We start from the raw sequence: 18,052 nt of genomic DNA, 5'->3' as shown, positions 1-18,052 counted from the left end.
GAGGAGGTGCCTCCAGTGGAGAGTTCAGCTCCCATTCCCAGGCTAAGGAAGGCTTCCTGAAACCTGCAGGCCTAAAAAAGAATCTTCACTGCAGAGTGCTGACCTGAAGGTTAAGAGTCCAGACAAAGCAGCTGGTATGCGTTTTGAAGTATTGCAGATCACACAGGCAAGTTTCAATAACTTTGAAAAATCAATATTTGACAGAGCACACTCGCGACCCCAGTGAGCCCTCTTATCCTGCCCGTGGATAAGGTTTATACAAATGTGTCTTGCCCGCCTGCCCATTGTACCCATGTGCCGACCCAAAGATTTCAAGGGTGCCGAAAAATTGGCGTCAATTGGTGAGCTAAGGGCCTTAAGTGGCCCGTTAATTAATGGCAGGCGCGCAGTGGATATCATCGTGTGCCCGTCCAACGAAATATTGCGATGGAGCACAGTGATGTCAGGACGCTTGCCCGACGTCACTGCGGATCATTTTACGCGTGGACGTGCGGGGCCCGCCCCCGCACACTAACAGGAAAATTCAGCCCAAAGGGCCGTAACCACCGAGCTCCCAGCGTCGTATTTGGGGGGTACCCCAAAGATGCGCTGGGGAATCCCTCTCAGACGTTCCCAGATAAGGTTTGCACAGCAATTGCCCAGAAGTGCACACTTCCTCTGGACAATTGCCCCGTCTTGGGAACCATTAAAAAATGCGGTTTAAATTGCAAACTTCGGATGGTTCCGCCAGGGTTACACCAATAGTTACTCAGAAAAAGTAACATCTGGGTAACTATTGTAAAGACCCAGGGTGACCCCACAGGACTCCCCCACACCCCCAATCCTCCCAACAGGACTCCCCCACACCCCGACCCACACCTCCGACGCCCCACACACACACCTGCCTCCGACCCTCTACCCAACCGACCTCAGAACCCCCCACTCCTCTGATTCCCCCCCACCAGATCTCTGACCCTCCCACCTCACACCACCCCTGCCCTCTGAACCCCCAAATCCTATCCACTTACCTTAGGCAATTACCTTTTCCCTGGTCTATCAATTTCACTGGCCCTTTAAACTTACCCGCTTTACAGCAGTAAGTGCCATTTAAAAAGGGGCACGGCCTCCTCAAATCCGCCAGAGCTGCACTTCACTGGGGCCTGCGAGGAATCTTTCAATGCAGGCTCCAAGCAGCTCCGCCGAACAGAAGTGCCAGCATAAGTTTCAAGGGCAGGTAATTACGGATTTACTTCTTCTAATTCCTGCAGGCCATCTCTTTCCAATGCTAGTTGAAAGTTACGGCCCGAGGTAATTAATATTAGCAAAGAAAAGGTATTGCAGGAAATTAAGGGACTAAAAGTCAACAAATCCCAGGGACCTGATGGCCTATCTGCTAGGGTTCTAAAAGAGGTAGCTGCATTGATAGTGATGCACTGGTTATGATTTTCAAAAATTTCCTAGATTCTAGAACGGTCCCGGCGGTGTGACAGATAGCAAAGTGGTAGATAGCAAATATCACACTGTTGCAATCTATTATTAAATAAGTCTTAACAATGCACTTAGAAGACTATAGTATGATCAGACAAAGTTAACATGGTTTTGTTAAAGGGAAATCGTATTTGACAAATTTATTAGAGCATTCTGAGGAAATAACTAGCAGCGTGGATAAAGAGGAATCAATAGATGTAGCACACCTGGACTTCCAAAAGGTGTTTTATAAGGATAAACAGAGGGTAGTGGTGACTGGTTATTTTTTGCAGTGGAGTAAAGCATATGGTTGATTTCCCCAAGGGTCAATCATAAGATCCCTGTTTTTCTTGATATATATTAATGACCTAGGCTCGGGTCATTTGAGGATGACACAAAACTTGGGGCTGGATTTTTACCTCATCGGGTGGGCGCGGTGGGCAGGCCCGGGGGCGGTCATGGAACCGACCATCGCCCGTGATCAGGCCCCAATCACGATTTCACGCTGGCTGGCCATTAATTGGCCAGGGAATCACGCGCTGCAACGCTGAACGCTGCCGGGATGGTAATGGGAGGAGGGCGAGCATGGAATTTTGCGCACGGAAAGCTCCCTTAAGGCACAGAGTTGCCCCAGACAGTTGAAGATTTTTAAAAACACAGAAAAAATTTTAAAATGTTAGAAACATGTCCCCTCATGTGACATATTGTAAATGAGATTCGAACATTTTTATTGTATTTTTAATTCCTGTTGGAAACCTCATCCCACCCATGGATGAGGTTTCATAAAAAATCCAAAGGCCACCTGGCCGATTTGCCTGCCCGCCAACCGTAAGGTTGGACAGGCAACGAAAATTTCCATTTAATTATTACCTTAATGGGCTTGTTAATTGTCAGCAGGCGTGCTGCTGACTCCCGTGTGCGCCCGCTGAACGAAATACTGTGCGAGTGCACAATGGCATAGGGACGCTCACCCGACGTCATCACGCGTCATTTTACGCTCGAGCAGGTCGGGCAGCTACCGCCCACTCAGTGAAAAATCCTGCCCTTGGAAGTATTATGAATTGTGAGGAGGTTTGTCATAAACTTCAAAAGGGCATGTACAGGCTGGTGGGATGGGTGAACGAATGGCAGATGAAATTTAATGGAGGAATGTGAAGTGCTTCATTTTAGTAGAAACAATGAGGAGAGATGATACAAAATAAAGGGTACAATCCTAAAGCAGCAGAGGGGCCTGGGGGTATATGTGCACACATCATTGAAGGTGGCAGGGCAGACTGAGAGCACAGCTAATAAAGCATATGGAATCCTGGGCTTTACAAATAGTTGCAAAAAGTACAATAAAAAGGAATGTATGATAAACATGTATAAAACACTGGTTCAGCCTCAACTGGAGTACTGTGTCCAGACTTGGGCACCACACTTTAGGAAGATGTGATGCATTAGAAAGGCTGCAGAAAATATTCATGAGAATGAGTCCAGGGATGAGGAAATTCAGTTATTCGGATAGATTGAAGAAGCTGGGGTTGTTCCCCTCAGAGAAGAGAAGATTAAAAGGAAATTTGATAGAGGTATTCAAGATGATGAAGAATTTGGACAGTCTAGGTAAGACAAAGGATCAAGAACCTGAGGACACCAACTTAAAGCAATTGACAAAAGAAGCAATGACAACATGGGGAAAAAACTTTTTACGCATCAGCAGCCTACGGAGCGGTGGCCACTGCTAGGACTGCACCCAATCCCCAACTACGTTTGTCACTGGAGCTGCATGCAAGGTAAGTGGGGGCAGGGCGGGGAAAATTGCCAGGGCCAGGCTGGGGTTTTCCCAGGCTGGGTAATCTAAAACAGGTGCACAGTCCGAGGATAAGGGCTGATCATTTAGGGCTGAGATTAGGAGAAATTTCTCCACTCAGGGTGTTGTGAATCTTTGGAATTTTCTATCCCAGAGCATTGTGCATATTCCACCATTGAATATATTTAAGCCTGAGAAAGAAAGGTTTGTGGTCTCTCAGGCAATCAAGGACCCGGGGAGCATGTGGAGAAGCAGAGTTGAGGCAGAGGATCATCTAAGATTGTATTGAATGGCGGAGTAAGATTAAGGCACCATATGGTCTATTCCTGCTCCTATTTTCTATGTTGTTCCGATTCATCTTCTGAGGGAGGGTGGTAGGTGGTAATCATCAAGAGGCTTCCTTGTCCATGTTGAACCAGCTACAATGAGACTTTGTGAGGTCCGGAGTCAATTTTGAGGGCTCTCAGGGTCACTTCCTCCCAACACTATATCACTGAGTCCCCATCTCCGGCAGGTCTGTCCTATCATTGGGACAGGACATACCCAGAGATGATGATGGAGGAGACTTTGACATTGGCTGTAAGCTATGATTCGGTGAGTGTGACTATATCAGGCTGTTGCTTGGCTAGCCTGTGGGGCAGTGCCCTCTATTTTAGTACAAGTCCCCAAATGTTAGTTAGGAGGACCTTGCAAGGTCAAATGGGCAGTGTGTGCTTTTGTTGTTTCCAGTGTTAAATAAATGCTAGATAATCTGTCTGATTTTATTCTTATTCCACTTTACTGATACAACTAAATGGCTTGCTAGGCCATTTCAGACAGTAGTTAAGAGTCAACTGCATTGCTGTGGGTCTGGAGTCACATGTAGGGCAGGTAAGGACAGCAGCTTTCCTTCCCCAAAGAACATTAGTGAACCAGATGGGTTTATTATAACAATCCTGTAGTTTCATGATCAATATTGCTGAGATTGGCTTTTTATTGAAGATTTATTAGTTAATTGAATTTTAATTTCACCAGCCGCTGTGATGTGATTTTAAACTCACCTCTCTGGAGCATTAAATTCAGGACTCTGAATTATTAATCCAGTAACATTACCATTTCGATGCTGTTAAGATAAAATGAGTTAAATTTGGAGGTGCAGCCATCTTTTCAGAAGTGGGCAATGTATTCCAAAAATAGTTTGAGGTATGGCCTGCAATATTGTAGCCCTTGTCAATATTGTACTCTGATCCAATTAGCAGCCAACTCAAGTGAAGCATTGGCTTGCATTGTTCTGTAGGCAGTCAGTTTTCTGCTTCTTGGTCAGGAGCAGCACACAAGGTTCACAGTTAAGAGGAGGAAATAATATTTAAAAAGCCAGGAGAGAAAAATGATTTTCTAAGGCCAACAATATGGGTGTCTGAGGAAATGAAATCTATCTAATTTCAAATGAGCTGCTTCCACACCTCACCCAATGTCGCTCTGGATTGACTGATAGGATGTTGACTCTCACTTCATTGGCGCCTCTCTCAAAATGACACAGCTGGGAAGAGGGAACTTGGCAGCGTGGGAGCAATCAAACCTGTATTCTATACACCTTGGTGCTGCATGTTCAGCGTTCCAGACTGTGCACTCCTGTGGTATTTTCTCAAATTTCCTTCTTTTTGCCACTGAAGTTTTATTTTATGACTAAACTGAGTTGGACATGGGAAAAAGAAAACAAATTTACTAACTCGAGACAGTCATTGGTATGTTGGGGGACTGATCAAGTCTAGGTGCGGGAAGGCTGAGTGTGATTTCCAAGTTTGTCTTTCCGAGGTGTAGAAAATAATTCCCACCTCATATGTGTAAGAGGAGACATGGAGGGGGCACTGACTGTGCATTGCGTATCTTTGAAGTATTGCCATTAAAAACCGGAGCCCAACACCATCACATGATCCCATCTGTTGGCAGTATGTTTCTTTAGGTCATTATTAATACTGCTTAAAGTGCATTAGGGAAGCCCTCTGAATGTCCATCCTCCTTGTCTGTTCTGTGATGACACATATGAGATCAGGAATTGACTGTGTGGGAAATCATAAGTGTTTTCTTACATTTTATCAATTTGTGCTTTTCCAACAAGAGACATTTTACAAACTGGTAGAATAGGATTTATACAAACTTTGTATGAGTTTCTTTAAAAAAAATGTTCCTCAGCCATTTATTTTGTCTAATTAAATCCAACAAGGATGTGGGTGCATGCGTGCGCATGTGCAGCTTGTCCTGGCGCATGCCTAAACATGCCCTGCTGCTTACATGAAATGAATCTGGAGAATGTAAATTCAGTTTCTATTAATTATGGGTCTATGAAGCCAAACTGCCCCTAGCTGGCAAAACTTGAGAGGTTACATAACGGCAGGTGTTGGTAGTGGAACACTGAGGGGAGTGTGGGATGCTCTTCTGAGATTGGGACATTGTTTAGGACAACATTGAGACAATGCTTTTATCTTCATTTAAATGTGCTGTGCCTGATCTCGGACTGCTTGAGGTTCCCAAAATGATGAGTGTTCTGGTCCCTAACATTTACATCTTTTACCTTGAAGAGTACAAAATTGGCACTGGAAAGCAATTTATAAAATGTACCCCTTACTCTCGACAAAGAACTCAAAACTAAATCGGAATAGGCATACCTGGTCAATTGAGACAAAATACCGGAGTTCTGTTCATAATCAGTGACACTGGCCTCGGGGACAAGAGACGTGTACGATGTGAGGTTTGATTCTAAACTAGTGCTCGCGACGTTGGAGAAGTTTTGAACCCTGCAATAAGACAATTGATTAACACTAAATTAATTTCCTCAATGCTTAAGATATGGCTCAAAATATTCATCACTCAAATTTGTTCCCTTACCTTCTTTCCTGTCAAGACAGATACCTTGCAGCACAGTCTTTCATGTTTACTTTTATATTAACAATCTGTAATCATAATAATAATATGCAATTTTTGTCTGTCCAAGTTTTTCTGGTTGGCTGGTGGTTTGATTTGGTGGGAGGGGGCTGGTGCACTTAGAGACATGTGAGACAGAGGACCTTATATCGTACTACTCCATGTACCTTGTGTCAGATAAATGAAAAAAATGTTATACTCAATACTCAGAACCCAAATGTTACAATAAATTACTGGATAGTGATGATTCCTTAATGGTTTACTTGGTAAATCCATTTCAGTGGTGTATAGGAATCTCTCTGTCAATGTGTAGACCTCTTTATGGCATCAGAGGGGTGGTATGGGAAGGATGGAATGGCATGAGATGTGGGTGGCATGAGAGAGAGGGGATGGCATAGGTTTGGTGGCATAGGAAGGATTCAATGGTATGGGATGGGAATGGCATGGGTAGGAATGTCAGTCAGGATTGCAAATTACCTAATCCGGGAAGGTACCCACACAACTCCCTCCCCCATCCACCCACCCCTGTTTTAAGGAGTGAAGCTGAGATCCTGTTTCACTTTGTGAGTCAGCATTGCCTTGTATGTATCATGGGCATAACCAATCCTATTGAATCTTATTTAGGTGATTTTCAAGATGTCGGCTAAGGAACTGCTGTTTACATGGGTTTAGAGCAGTGGGCAGGTCAGGGTCAATATGGAAATGTGGTGGGATAGGGATGGCATGGGAAGGATGTAATGGCATGGGGTGGGAATGGCAAGGGAGGCAGGGAACAGCATAGGAGAGTTGGCATGGGAGGGTTGGTTGAGACAAATATACTAATTTGATATGAGATTGGGATAATATGGAAAGAGTGGGAGGGAGGGGTTGGCATCAGAAGGAGATGGCATGGAAAGGATGGAATGGCATTGACTAGGGATGCCTTGGGAAGGAGAGGATGGCTTGGGAGGGACGGATGAGATGATGGAACAGCTTAAGTATACTAATTTGACCACAATTGTTTTGTGGGTCTCTGTTAGTCCACTGGTGTTTCAGTGTAGTACTGAGGAAGCACTGTTGTGTCAGATTTCCCATCCTTTAGCTTCTGCCTCAAGCTTTGCTCTGCATTTAAGTGTGCAATACCTGACCTAAGAGAGGTAAAAAATCCTGCGGTACTATTGGAACACGTACAGTGAACTATAGGCTCAAATCTGTATCCTCTCTCTCCGCACCACAGTATATAACTAAAAACCACCAGCAACACTCCAAATATATATTTCATCTATTGTAAAAATTGATCTAATAAATAAAAGAGAAATGTTACCTGTCAGTAATATATTAAAGACCTGTTCATTTATAGTTGATATTGGTATTTCATTACACAATGCCACACATTATGAGCACTTCAATAAATTGCTGTCCTCTGAAGTTCTGAAAATCTGTGGCAGGATTTTGTTTTTTAGGTCCCAACCCCACACGTGGGAAACAGTCACTCAGTAATGATTTTCTCTGATTTGACCAATTAATGCCGAGAGAAGGCATACTTGCTGTCTAATTAAGAACAGTGGGTGGGCTAACAAAGCTGCCTGGTAGGTGAGGAGAGCCTCAAAGACTGTCTGGAGTGCCAGTCCCCCAGTCTGCTGCTGAGAGGCTGGGTCCAGGCAATTGGGCTATTCCCAACACCAAAGGGGGTCCTCAGGCCGACTAGAAAATTCCTAATAATTGGTATCAATTGGCCTGTCATCTACCTTAATTGGTTACCCACCATTTGTGGGTGGATAGCCCTTCTACCCTCAATGCTGCCACCAGGAAAATGGCTTGGGGCAGGATGGTGTCAACAAACTGGCAGGCCAACCGGCAGGCCAACCGGCAGCACAAATTTTCATGCCTGTCCACCTTCATAATCCCCCCAAAATTCTGCTCCTGATGTGGAATCTATAATTACATTTAGAACCTCTGGGCTAAGGAGAATGCTGATGATCACTATTCAGCCATTCCTGCTAGATGGTACATACGTTTGGATCAGATTCAACATCTAACGCCTCCACAATTGAATAACCCGCTCATACTTCAGAGGAAGTTTTAATTTGCCCGGCAGGAAACTGATGGGATTGGGTACAAGGATGATTTTACACCAAGCCCAAAGTCAACTGCCTGTAATAGCGAGTGGGGTGCAAATGCCGTGTTGCACCAAATCCCATTGGTTTCCCATCAAGCAAGTTGGGTGATAGTTACTTTCATGCTCAGGGTCAAATCTGATGAAAGACTGAGGTGCTAAAGGGGTGATGTCTCTTGACCACACGTTTTAACAAAACACCATGTTTCAGGAGAGAGAAAATTGAGAAGGAGAAAAGAAACAAGCTGAACAGGTAAGTCGACAAGTTATTTTTTCACAGTCACAAAGCAGAAACAGTTATGAATGGAAATGATCATCCAGCCACCAATTAGTATAATACTGTCCTGTTTAATACTGTTAGCAGTTTACATAAGGTCTACACAGAAAGGTCAGAGATCTGAGTGGATAAAATATATATTCTAAGTACCTGGTGAGTGATTAAAACCTTTGTCACCCATTCTTTCATTCTGTCAGCAGTTTGCCTGGCTAGTAAAAGGCACAGTGACATTGCTGTGGGCAGCAATGTGAGACTTCTTTCAAGAGCAGGACGTTGCTGTATAAGCCATCCAAAACTGTCAGTATATAGAAGGCTCTGTCTACCCCAAGAATCAACTTGTGTCTCATACTTTCATTTTCGGTCACAGCATTAACTGTTTACAGCATGAATTTAAAATACTTTTAAGCCAATGCCAACTTTGATTGTTTCCTTGAGGCAGCGCAAACTTAAACCGAGTCACTTCGAAAGTTACCCACTAGCTCGCCTATCTGAACTTTACATGAACATACCCTGTGTGCTGGGCGTAACAAACTTATGAATGTGTTTATAATGGATATGTTTATATTTTTGCTACAAACTCGCTTTGCATGCAACCCAGAAAGTTAGCACATTGAGAGGAGGCACTGGGCAACAGTATTCTTCAATAACATATTGGGGCAGTGCATGTATTGATAATCAGGCTCATCTACAAAGGACCTCATGGTTGGAAGGCCCACCACCATTTACTGTATAGGCTCACAAAAGAGTAGTGATGATGGAAGGGGTGGGGCTTGCTACCAGTGAGTTATATGTATCACTTACATGATGCACTAGAGAGAGTTATCACCTTCAGCAGAGCAAGAAGGAAAATGATGATGAAAATTGGAAATTACAAAACCTTGTCCCCCACACAAAAAAATGTGAACTAGTATCCTGCCACTGATAAGCAGAGTCCTTGTAATAGAATGTTGATCCATTAATGAGCAGTTCTTCCTGCATTGAAATAAAGTCCTCATATGTCTAGTGAAACTGAAACTAGTCTAACCTTTTCTATTAGGAGTTTAACAACATCAAATTGGTGAGCTGCAGTTCTGGTCAACACACTGAGCTGAATCTCATGAATTAGAAGAATGAAAGGCTGGTCACCTTTTGAACAGGTAGGTGTATGGACTTGGAGCTTGTCCCTTCACAGCTTCCCGTGCCACTTCCTGGCGTCGTTCAATAGAACATTGTTCCTAAATAACAAAGAAAATCAATTTGAAGGGATCATTGCGAAATATATCTAAATGGAGCAAACAAGGGCTCATAAATAATGGATAAAAAACATATTTTATGCACTGGAAATTTTATAACTATTTAATTCCAATAACTTTCTCCCATAAAGTGGAAATGTTATTGTGGCTACGAATGCTATTATTACAACCGTGACAGCTGTGCTTATATATCAGTCCATGCATGCAGAGATTGCAATTTATCATAATTAAAGCTTTTTAACTATAGTGACAAGATATAAACAAGTTCAGGGGCTCAATGGAAGGTACATGCTTTTCTCTTCTGAACCAATATACACAACTTAAGAGACAGAACTACTAGCTGTAACAATTCAAAAGAACAGTAAATAAGTAAGTCAGAGTACTGAAAGTTGAAGGTGACTCCATAGTACAAGACACAGTGAAAATAGAATGAATCATATAAAGTGTCCTAATTATGCTGTGATTTTTTTTTGATATGGATGCATGGACACCTGTGTCAACCAAAAACATTTTTCACTTATATAGTGTCTTAAAGTAGTGAAAGCCTCAGACATTTCACAGAGCATCTGTTGGGCTGGAGATTTGGAGGAGATAACCAAAGATCAGGCCAAAAGATAGGTTGGAGAGGGTTGAAACTGTGAGAAAGATGATATGGCAGAAGATGTAGAGAGAGTCGTTCAGAGTCAAGATGGCTAAAAGTTTTATGAATTACAGTGCAGGTGGGGTGGGGTGGCGGGGGTGGGGTGGGGGGGTGGAAGAGGCCAGAATTGGAAGAGTGGAGGGTGGAGGCTTAGATGTAGGGCTAAAGGAGGTTGCAGAAACAGGGAATACAGCAAGTCTGCAGATTTTGTCCCACCCTAATTCTGAGAATGGGGAATAAAGAATCACAGATTCATAGAATGGTTACAGCACAAAGGAGGCCATTCAGCCTATCACATTTGTGCTGCCGCTCTGAAGGAGCAATTTACCATGTGTCACTCCCCTGCCTTCTCCCTGTAGCCCTGCACATTCTTCCTTTTCAGATGATAATTCAATTCCCTCTTGGAATATCTCAACAGAGCCTACCTCCAACACATTGCCAGGCAATGCATTCCAGATCCTGACCACTTGCTGCGTGAAAAGGTTTTTAATCATGTCACCATTGCTTCTTTTCCCCAATCACCTAAAATCTGTGGCCTTTTGTTCTCGATCCTTCTACCAATGGGAATAGTTTTTCTCTATCTACTCTGTCTAGACCTCTCACAATTTTGAATACCTCTATCAAATCTCCTCTCAATCTTCTCTGAGGAAACCAGTCCCAATTTCTCCAATCTATCTATGTTACGGAGTTCCTCATCCCTGGAACCATTCTCATGAATCTTTTCTGTACTGTCGCTAATTCCTTCACATCCTTCTAAAGTGCTGGACACAATACTTCAGTTGAGGCCGAACCAGTGTTCTATACGAGTTTAACATAACTTCCTTTCTCTTGTATTCTATGGGCAGAACCTTCTGTTCAGCGTGTGGGGGCGGCCACCACACGCCGACATATAAAATGACACGCGGTGACGTCGGGCGCGCATCCCGACATCACCGCGAGTCATTCCAATCTTTAGTTCAGCGGGCATGCACTGGAGTTTGCTGTGCACCCGCCGAACTGTCAAAGGCCTGTTAAGGCCATTAATAAACTAATTAAAGCAATTGTCAGGGCTGCCCGTCCAACCATAAAGTTGGCGGGCAGGCGAAGAATCCAGGCAGCCTTTGCATTTTCCATGAAACCTCATCCACGGGCGGAATGAGGTTTCATGAAGGGTTTACTAATTCAATAAAAATTTTCATGAAAGTTCATAAACATGTCCCACCTCATGTGACACTGTCTCTGTGCCTCAAGGAGATTTCTGCGCTCTTTTGCGCGCAGGGCCCGACTCTCCCTCCTTCCCCCACCCGCACAGGTAGCTCTGAGCTACTGGGCGCACGTCATGCTGGGCGGGCCTTAATTGGCCTGCCCACATAAAATGGCGGCACGCAGCCAATCGGCTCCACACCCGCCCGCTCCCAACCGGCCTGCCCAACGGGGAGAAAATTCTCCCCCATGTCTGTATTAATAAAGCCTACGATGTTGTATGCTCTATTAACTGCATTCTCAACCTGTCCTGCCACCTTGTGATTTATGCACATATACACCAAGGTCTCTCTGCTCCTGCACTCCTTTTAGAATCGTGCCCTTTATTTTGTTGTCTGTCCATGTTCTTCATACCAAAATTAATCACTTCACACCTCTCTGCATTAAATTTCATCTGCTACTTGTCTGCCCATTCCAGCAACTTGTCTATGTTCTTTTCAAGTTCCACACTATCCTCCTCACAGTTCACAATATTACCAAGTTTTGTATCATTTGCAAATTTTGAAATTATGTCCTGCACACCAAGGTCTAGGTCATCAATATACATCAGGAAGAGCTGGGTCCTAATGCTGCTCCCTGGGAACTTCACTATAAACCTTCATCCAGTCTGAAAAAAATCCATTAATTACTACTCTCTGTTTCCTGGCACTCTGCCAATTTCATATCCATGTTGCTACTGTCCCTTTTATTCCATGAGCTCTAACTAGCTCTCAAGACTATTGTGCAGCACTTCATCAAATGCCTTCTGGAGGTTCATGTACACCACATCAACAGCATTATCTTCATCAACCCTCTCTGTTAGCTCATCAAAAAACTCCAGCAAATTAGTTAAATATGATTTGCTCTTAACAAGTCTGTGCTGGCTTTCCTTAATTAACCCACATTTGTCCAAATAACCTACTAATTTTGTCCCAAATTATCATTTCCAGAAGCTTCCCCACCACTGAGATTAAACTGACTGGCCTGTAGGTGCTGGGCTTATCTTTGCACTCTTTTTTAAACAATTGCACATTTGCAATTCTCCAGTCCTCTGGTGCCACCCTTGAGTCTAAGGAAAACTGAAAAATTATGGTCAGTGCCTCCGCAATTTCCACTCTGAATTCCCTCAGCATCCTTGAATACGTCTCACCAGATCCTTATGAACTTTAAGTACAGACCGCCTAGCCAATACCTCCTCTTTATCAATTTTAAACCCTTCAAGTGTCTGAATTACCTCCTCTTAAACCACGCCCTGCACAGCGTTTCTTCCTTGATAAAGACAGATGCAAAGTATTCATTTAACACCTCAGCCATGCGCCTGCCTCCATGCGTAAATCCCCTTTTTGGTCCCTAATTGGCCCCACTCCTCCTTTTACCATCCTTTTACTATTCATATGCCTTTGGAGAGTTTTGGATTCCCTTTTATGTTAGCTGCCAGTCTCTTTCATACTCTCTCTTTGCTTTTTCAATTCCCTCTGAACCTTCTATAAGGGTAGAATTATTGGCAAAAGCTTTCAAAGTGACCTAGTTGGTTAAGACTGTCATAAACCATATGAACAAGAACCACCAAAGGTGCCAGATTTAGTTCCAAATCTGTAATGTGTTTGCTGATGTCAGCTAGGTTGGCATTGGGGCATGGGACTGGGCTGGAGAAAAAAGGACGCCAGTGCTGCCATGCCTGATCCCTATTTAGGGGCCTATGCTGAGAAATATGTATATGAACATGGGTCCCAATTGTAATGCCTTCCAATTCCAAACCCAAAAGGATAAATGTCTCCTTTGTCTGGAATGAATCCCTAGTGGGAATAGGCACATGACCCAACCTGCTGTGAATTCAACCCAATTTGCAGTCTCACCCAGAGAGGGTCCAAGGTGACTGCAGTCGGGAATGAAAAAATTGATGAAGCGGGAGGTGGGCTCAAGGTACATTATTTGGGTATAAAGATAAACATACTGGACCGGACTAATGGGTGACTGATTCTAAATTAGGCCGGAATCGTCGGGCCCCGTTGGCAGCGGGCATTATGGCAGGTGGGAGAACAATATGGTAAGAATGCCAAAATTGGTTTCATGCCAACGTGAGAGTGCAGCAGGATCATCCACCGTGGTGGAACACAAATCCCCATGGATGCCAGCATGAACCTGATTGGCATCCGGTAATAGAATGCAAAGTCAGACCTGACCAGAATCGTCCCCGCACGCCAGATTTACTGATATGGTGGTGGGAAAACACAGAGGCCCAGAAAATTTCTGGACAAGTGTGACGTGCAGGAGTTGGGACTTATCATTAGGACCTTGTTCAGATTTCGGACATCCAAGGAGGTGATGATGCAGGAGCCTGACAGCTATTGGAGCCTGACAGCTATTGGACCCTGGAGGAACACGTGCATCAAATGCTGGGTGGATTCTCATAAACATGGCTCTGCCGCAAAGCAGCTCACGGAAGGTGTTGCAGGTCTCCGTTGATGCTGCGAGTCTGCTTTGGAACATCACGATCTTAGCCATGGACTGCTATGGATAATCAGCAAAGGGTGGGGGGGGCGGCAGGGAGAGGATGGTCTAGGTGTGACTGGGGGAGGAAGGTGTACCAGGAAGGGGGGAGAAGGGAGTACGGGGTGGGGGGGGGGTGGTGGTGGAGGAGGGTGTAACGGGGAGAGGGCAGCAAGTGGGAAGGTAGGTGTAAGCGGGGAAGAAGGTATAAGGAAGGGAGTTTGGAGGGAGGGAAGGTGTCCGGATGGAGGAAGGTGTCTGGGGGGGAGGAGGGAGGATGGAATTCGGAGGGGGGATGGTGTCTGAGAGGAGGAGGGAGTTTGGAGTGAGGAAGGTGTCTTGGGGGAGGAAGGTGTCTGGGAAGAGGAGGGGGTGCGGATGTGGAAAGTTGTCCAGGGGATGAAGGAGTAAGGGTGGAGGAGGGAGTAAGGGTGGTGGAGAGATTAAAGGTGGTGGAAGGAGTAAGGGTAGAGGATGGAGTAAGTGTGGAGGAGAGAATGTCCAGGTGAACGTGCAAGGGAGGGACCTGTGGAGTCAATGACTGCCTCCTGTGGTGCAAACTGAGAATGGGCGTGGGTAGGAAGGAATGATGAGAATGAGAGGGGACAGAGGGAACTGGTAGGGTGGGACAGTGAGGGCACATCGGATGTGGTAAAAAAGGTGGCGAAGGTAATTGGTGGTGACTTGGAGGCAGACAAGGACCCTGGGGGTGGCAAGGAGGAGATTGGGGAGGTCAATATGGATGATGGGATTCTCAGGAAGGTAAGGACCGTGCATGTTCACCTGGACATTCTGGAATGACAAGGGTTCAGGTTGGTAGGTGATGGTGGGGAAGTGGAAAGTGATGCCTGGGGGTTGACAGTGATGGAGGAAAGGACATGGGTGACTGGGAGAGGGGAAATGATGGGGGAGCTAACGGTACACTTCACTTCTACCATGGTTGTCGACATTGAAAATGAGCAGAGTATCAAGGTGGACAAGCACAGGTGTTGCATAGGAGTGCGATCAGTGGGTGGGTGGAGATGCAGGTCAGCTCAGATGGACAACTGAAAGAGAACCCCAGCAGGTAGCATTGAAAATGCTCATGACAGTGAGATGAGTGTGTTGGATGAAGGCTCTGTATGCGTGGGAGAGTGCTTGCAAGAGGCTCTGAAAGGCCCTGCCACACACACACTTCTCCCTCCAGAATTACTTCGTGATCTGACTGCGTGCAGCTGAACGAAAATTGGGAGGGGGGATGCAGTGGGAGGATTCGTGAAGCCTGTAAACGAAGCTGAAAGACAACGTTACAATTTATTCAGTGAAAGTGAATATATTTTTAGATTATAAAGTGATAAAATGTGTTCACTCATGCAACCACTTGTGATCAGAATTTAACTTTTCTAGGCGTACCACTTCTTCTGGGTGCTGTCCTGACATCCGCAGCAGGGGTGGAGACATTCTGCGCAATAGTTGGCCTTGTTGGCTCTGATAACTTTGACGTGTGTCCTCTAGAAAGCCAAGGTCTTGAGGGCCCCAGCTTGCTTTGGCTCTCCTCCTGTGGGCCAGCTGCTCCCTCTGCAGTGACAGAGGATGAGGTTGAGGGGGTCACAGGAAAAGGGGGCTCAGAGGGAGTGGACAGCTTTTGAGATTCCTGAGTGGATGACCCAGGGGTGTCCAGCTGCTGCTATACTCCCTTTGGGTGCCTGAGGGCCCCAGCCTGACTCCTTGAGGGGGAGGAGCACCTGGAGGGACGTTGGGGTGCCCCATTTCCTTCTTGCATTGCCACTGCGCGAACTCATCCTTGGCTACCATGATGGAGTGTAGGTCTGTGCGCTCTGCTGGACCAGGGTCTCCATGACGTCTGCCATCCTTCCCACGGAGACCTCCATGCACACACATGTGGGCACCACTTCATCAGAGAGCAGGTGGACGCACTCCTCCACTCTGTTAAGGGTTTTCAACAGCTCTGCTTGATGTTGCCCCGCCTTCTGCTGAGGCTCCAGGATGAGTTGGAAGGCCAAATCCAGAGGCTCATCATCGGACTCAGGCTTCACAGATGCCTCTTCCCCAGCAGTCCTCCGAATGCCGGGGAGCTTGGCTGAACCTGTCTCCTCCTGCTGCGGACATGTGACTACCAGATTGTGAACCCAAGCCTGCTCTGGATCTAGGTCCCACCGAGGTGAGTGTCACTGTGCTGGTGGAGGGTGTGGATAAACACTGTCACGGGTCTTCCAGGCTGCTTATTTCCAGTTCTTTAATGGAGGAGGTGTCCTCTGGGCTGGAGGTGAGGACATGGATGGAGCTGAGGGACTGGCTGGCTGAAGGCATCGGTCGCTTGGCAGAACTCCCAGTGACCAAAGTAGAAAATAATTAGTGCATGGTAGCAGAGTCAAAAACAGGAGTGAGAGAGGGATGTGTGATGGAGGATCCTCACATGGGTGTTCACCACTGGCCACACTGTCGCCACAGGCATAGTCCACATCCTCACCAGTTAGCGCGATGGCATGCTCCTCAAAATGAGTGAGGGGCCTAATGTGGGCCACTCCATTCCACCCCCTGGTCTGGGACCTCTTCCTGCTGTAGTGAGCCAGGTTCTCCTGCATAAAAACAGATGGAGTGTGAGCAGGATGCATGGCACAGTGTGGAATGTTTGAATGGTGAGTGGAGCCATGGACGGGATGCGGATGTGAGCTCCAGGGGATATGAGCCTGATGGAGATGTGAGGGCGTGTGTGAGAGTTAGTGGTGTTGTCCCTTGAGATGTGCGATCTCTGTGGGTGTGTGATGGCTTTCGGAGTGTGTTGAGAGTGATGAGGTGGTTGATTTAGAACAGATGAGAGCATTCATCCTCTCCCTGCACTGGATGGCTCATCCTCTGTGCTCCGGTGGAGCTGACCGCTGCTGCCACTGCCACCCAGGCCGGATTGGTGACTCTGGTGGACCTCCTGCAGCCAGAGTGAGGGTAGAGGACATCGCAGCAGGCTTCCACTGTGTCCAGCAGGTGCCCCAGAGTGGTGTCACTACATTTGGGGGCTGCCGGCTTCTTTGCTTTCGGGGCCATCTGTCATCTGGAGTATACATGAAGTAGGCTGCACTCTGGTGCCCGAAGCGAGGAAGTGCTGAGGTCATGGCGTGATGGCCAAATCCGAGACCACAATCCAGAGTGTTTCCCATGAATGCATTACTAATGAGGCAGACAAGCCAGGAAGGGGATGATATGGCACCAAAATCTGCCATTGTGGCCGGCAGGTAAAATGACATTTTTCATGGCCACTACCGCAATTGGTGCAAATTTGGAACAATTCTGCCATTGGTTTCTAAATAGAGCTCAAGAGCAAAGAGAATATGGCAAACTTGGGTAAGACAATGGTTAGGAACATGTTAAGGTAATATATGTTGTGATCACCCCATCAGAGAAAATACATTAGATTTATTAGGAGCATACAGCATAGATACATCACTTCTAGGCTCCTGGCTGGTCCCCCATACTGAACCCTCCATAAACTTAAGGTCATCCAAAACTCTGCTGCCTGTGTCTTCACTTACACCAAGTCCCAATTCACCTATTGTCTCTGTGCTCACTAACTTAATTGGCTCCCAGTCAAGGAACCCCTTGATTTTAAAATTTTCAACTTTGTTTTCAAATCCCTAAATGGCCTCACCCCTCCCTATCTGTGTAATCTCCTCCAGCTTTGTAACCATACAAGATATCTGCACTCATCTAATTCTGGTCCCTGAGCATTCCTGATTTGTTCACTCCACAATTGATGGCTGTGCCTTCAGCTCATTAGGCCCTAAACTCTGGAACTCCCTCCCTAAACCTCTTCGCCTCTTTAAAATCTCCTTAACCCCTACCTCTTTGACCAAGCTTTTGTTCACTGATTTAATATCTATTGCTGTACCTCAGAATCATATTTTGGTTTATAAGGCTCCTGTGATGTGGTTTGGAATGTTTAATTATGGTAAGGGTTCTATATAAA

The 18,052-nt window shown here is 45.7% G+C and overlaps 1 protein-coding gene across 1 annotated transcript in view; it reads right to left on the bottom strand.

Moving 5' to 3' along the window:
* The window catches only part of lrguk (leucine-rich repeats and guanylate kinase domain containing), a 175,335-nt gene that overhangs the window by 22,828 nt on the left and 134,455 nt on the right, over window positions 1–18,052 (bottom strand). The window contains exons 17-18 of the mRNA XM_078553057.1: window positions 9,634–9,722; window positions 5,881–6,009 (exon numbers count right to left, since the gene is read on the bottom strand). Of these exons, the coding sequence (XP_078409183.1) occupies window positions 5,881–6,009; window positions 9,634–9,722 (218 nt within the window). The remainder of the gene's footprint in view (window positions 1–5,880; window positions 6,010–9,633; window positions 9,723–18,052) is intronic.

The sequence above is a fragment of the Cetorhinus maximus genome, chromosome 12 (genome assembly GCF_964194155.1).
Source record: "Cetorhinus maximus chromosome 12, sCetMax3.hap1.1, whole genome shotgun sequence".
Lineage (NCBI taxonomy): Eukaryota > Metazoa > Chordata > Chondrichthyes > Lamniformes > Cetorhinidae > Cetorhinus > Cetorhinus maximus.
The sequence above is the reverse complement of the archived record's forward strand: the minus strand, read 5'-3'. Positions and strand labels throughout refer to the sequence as shown.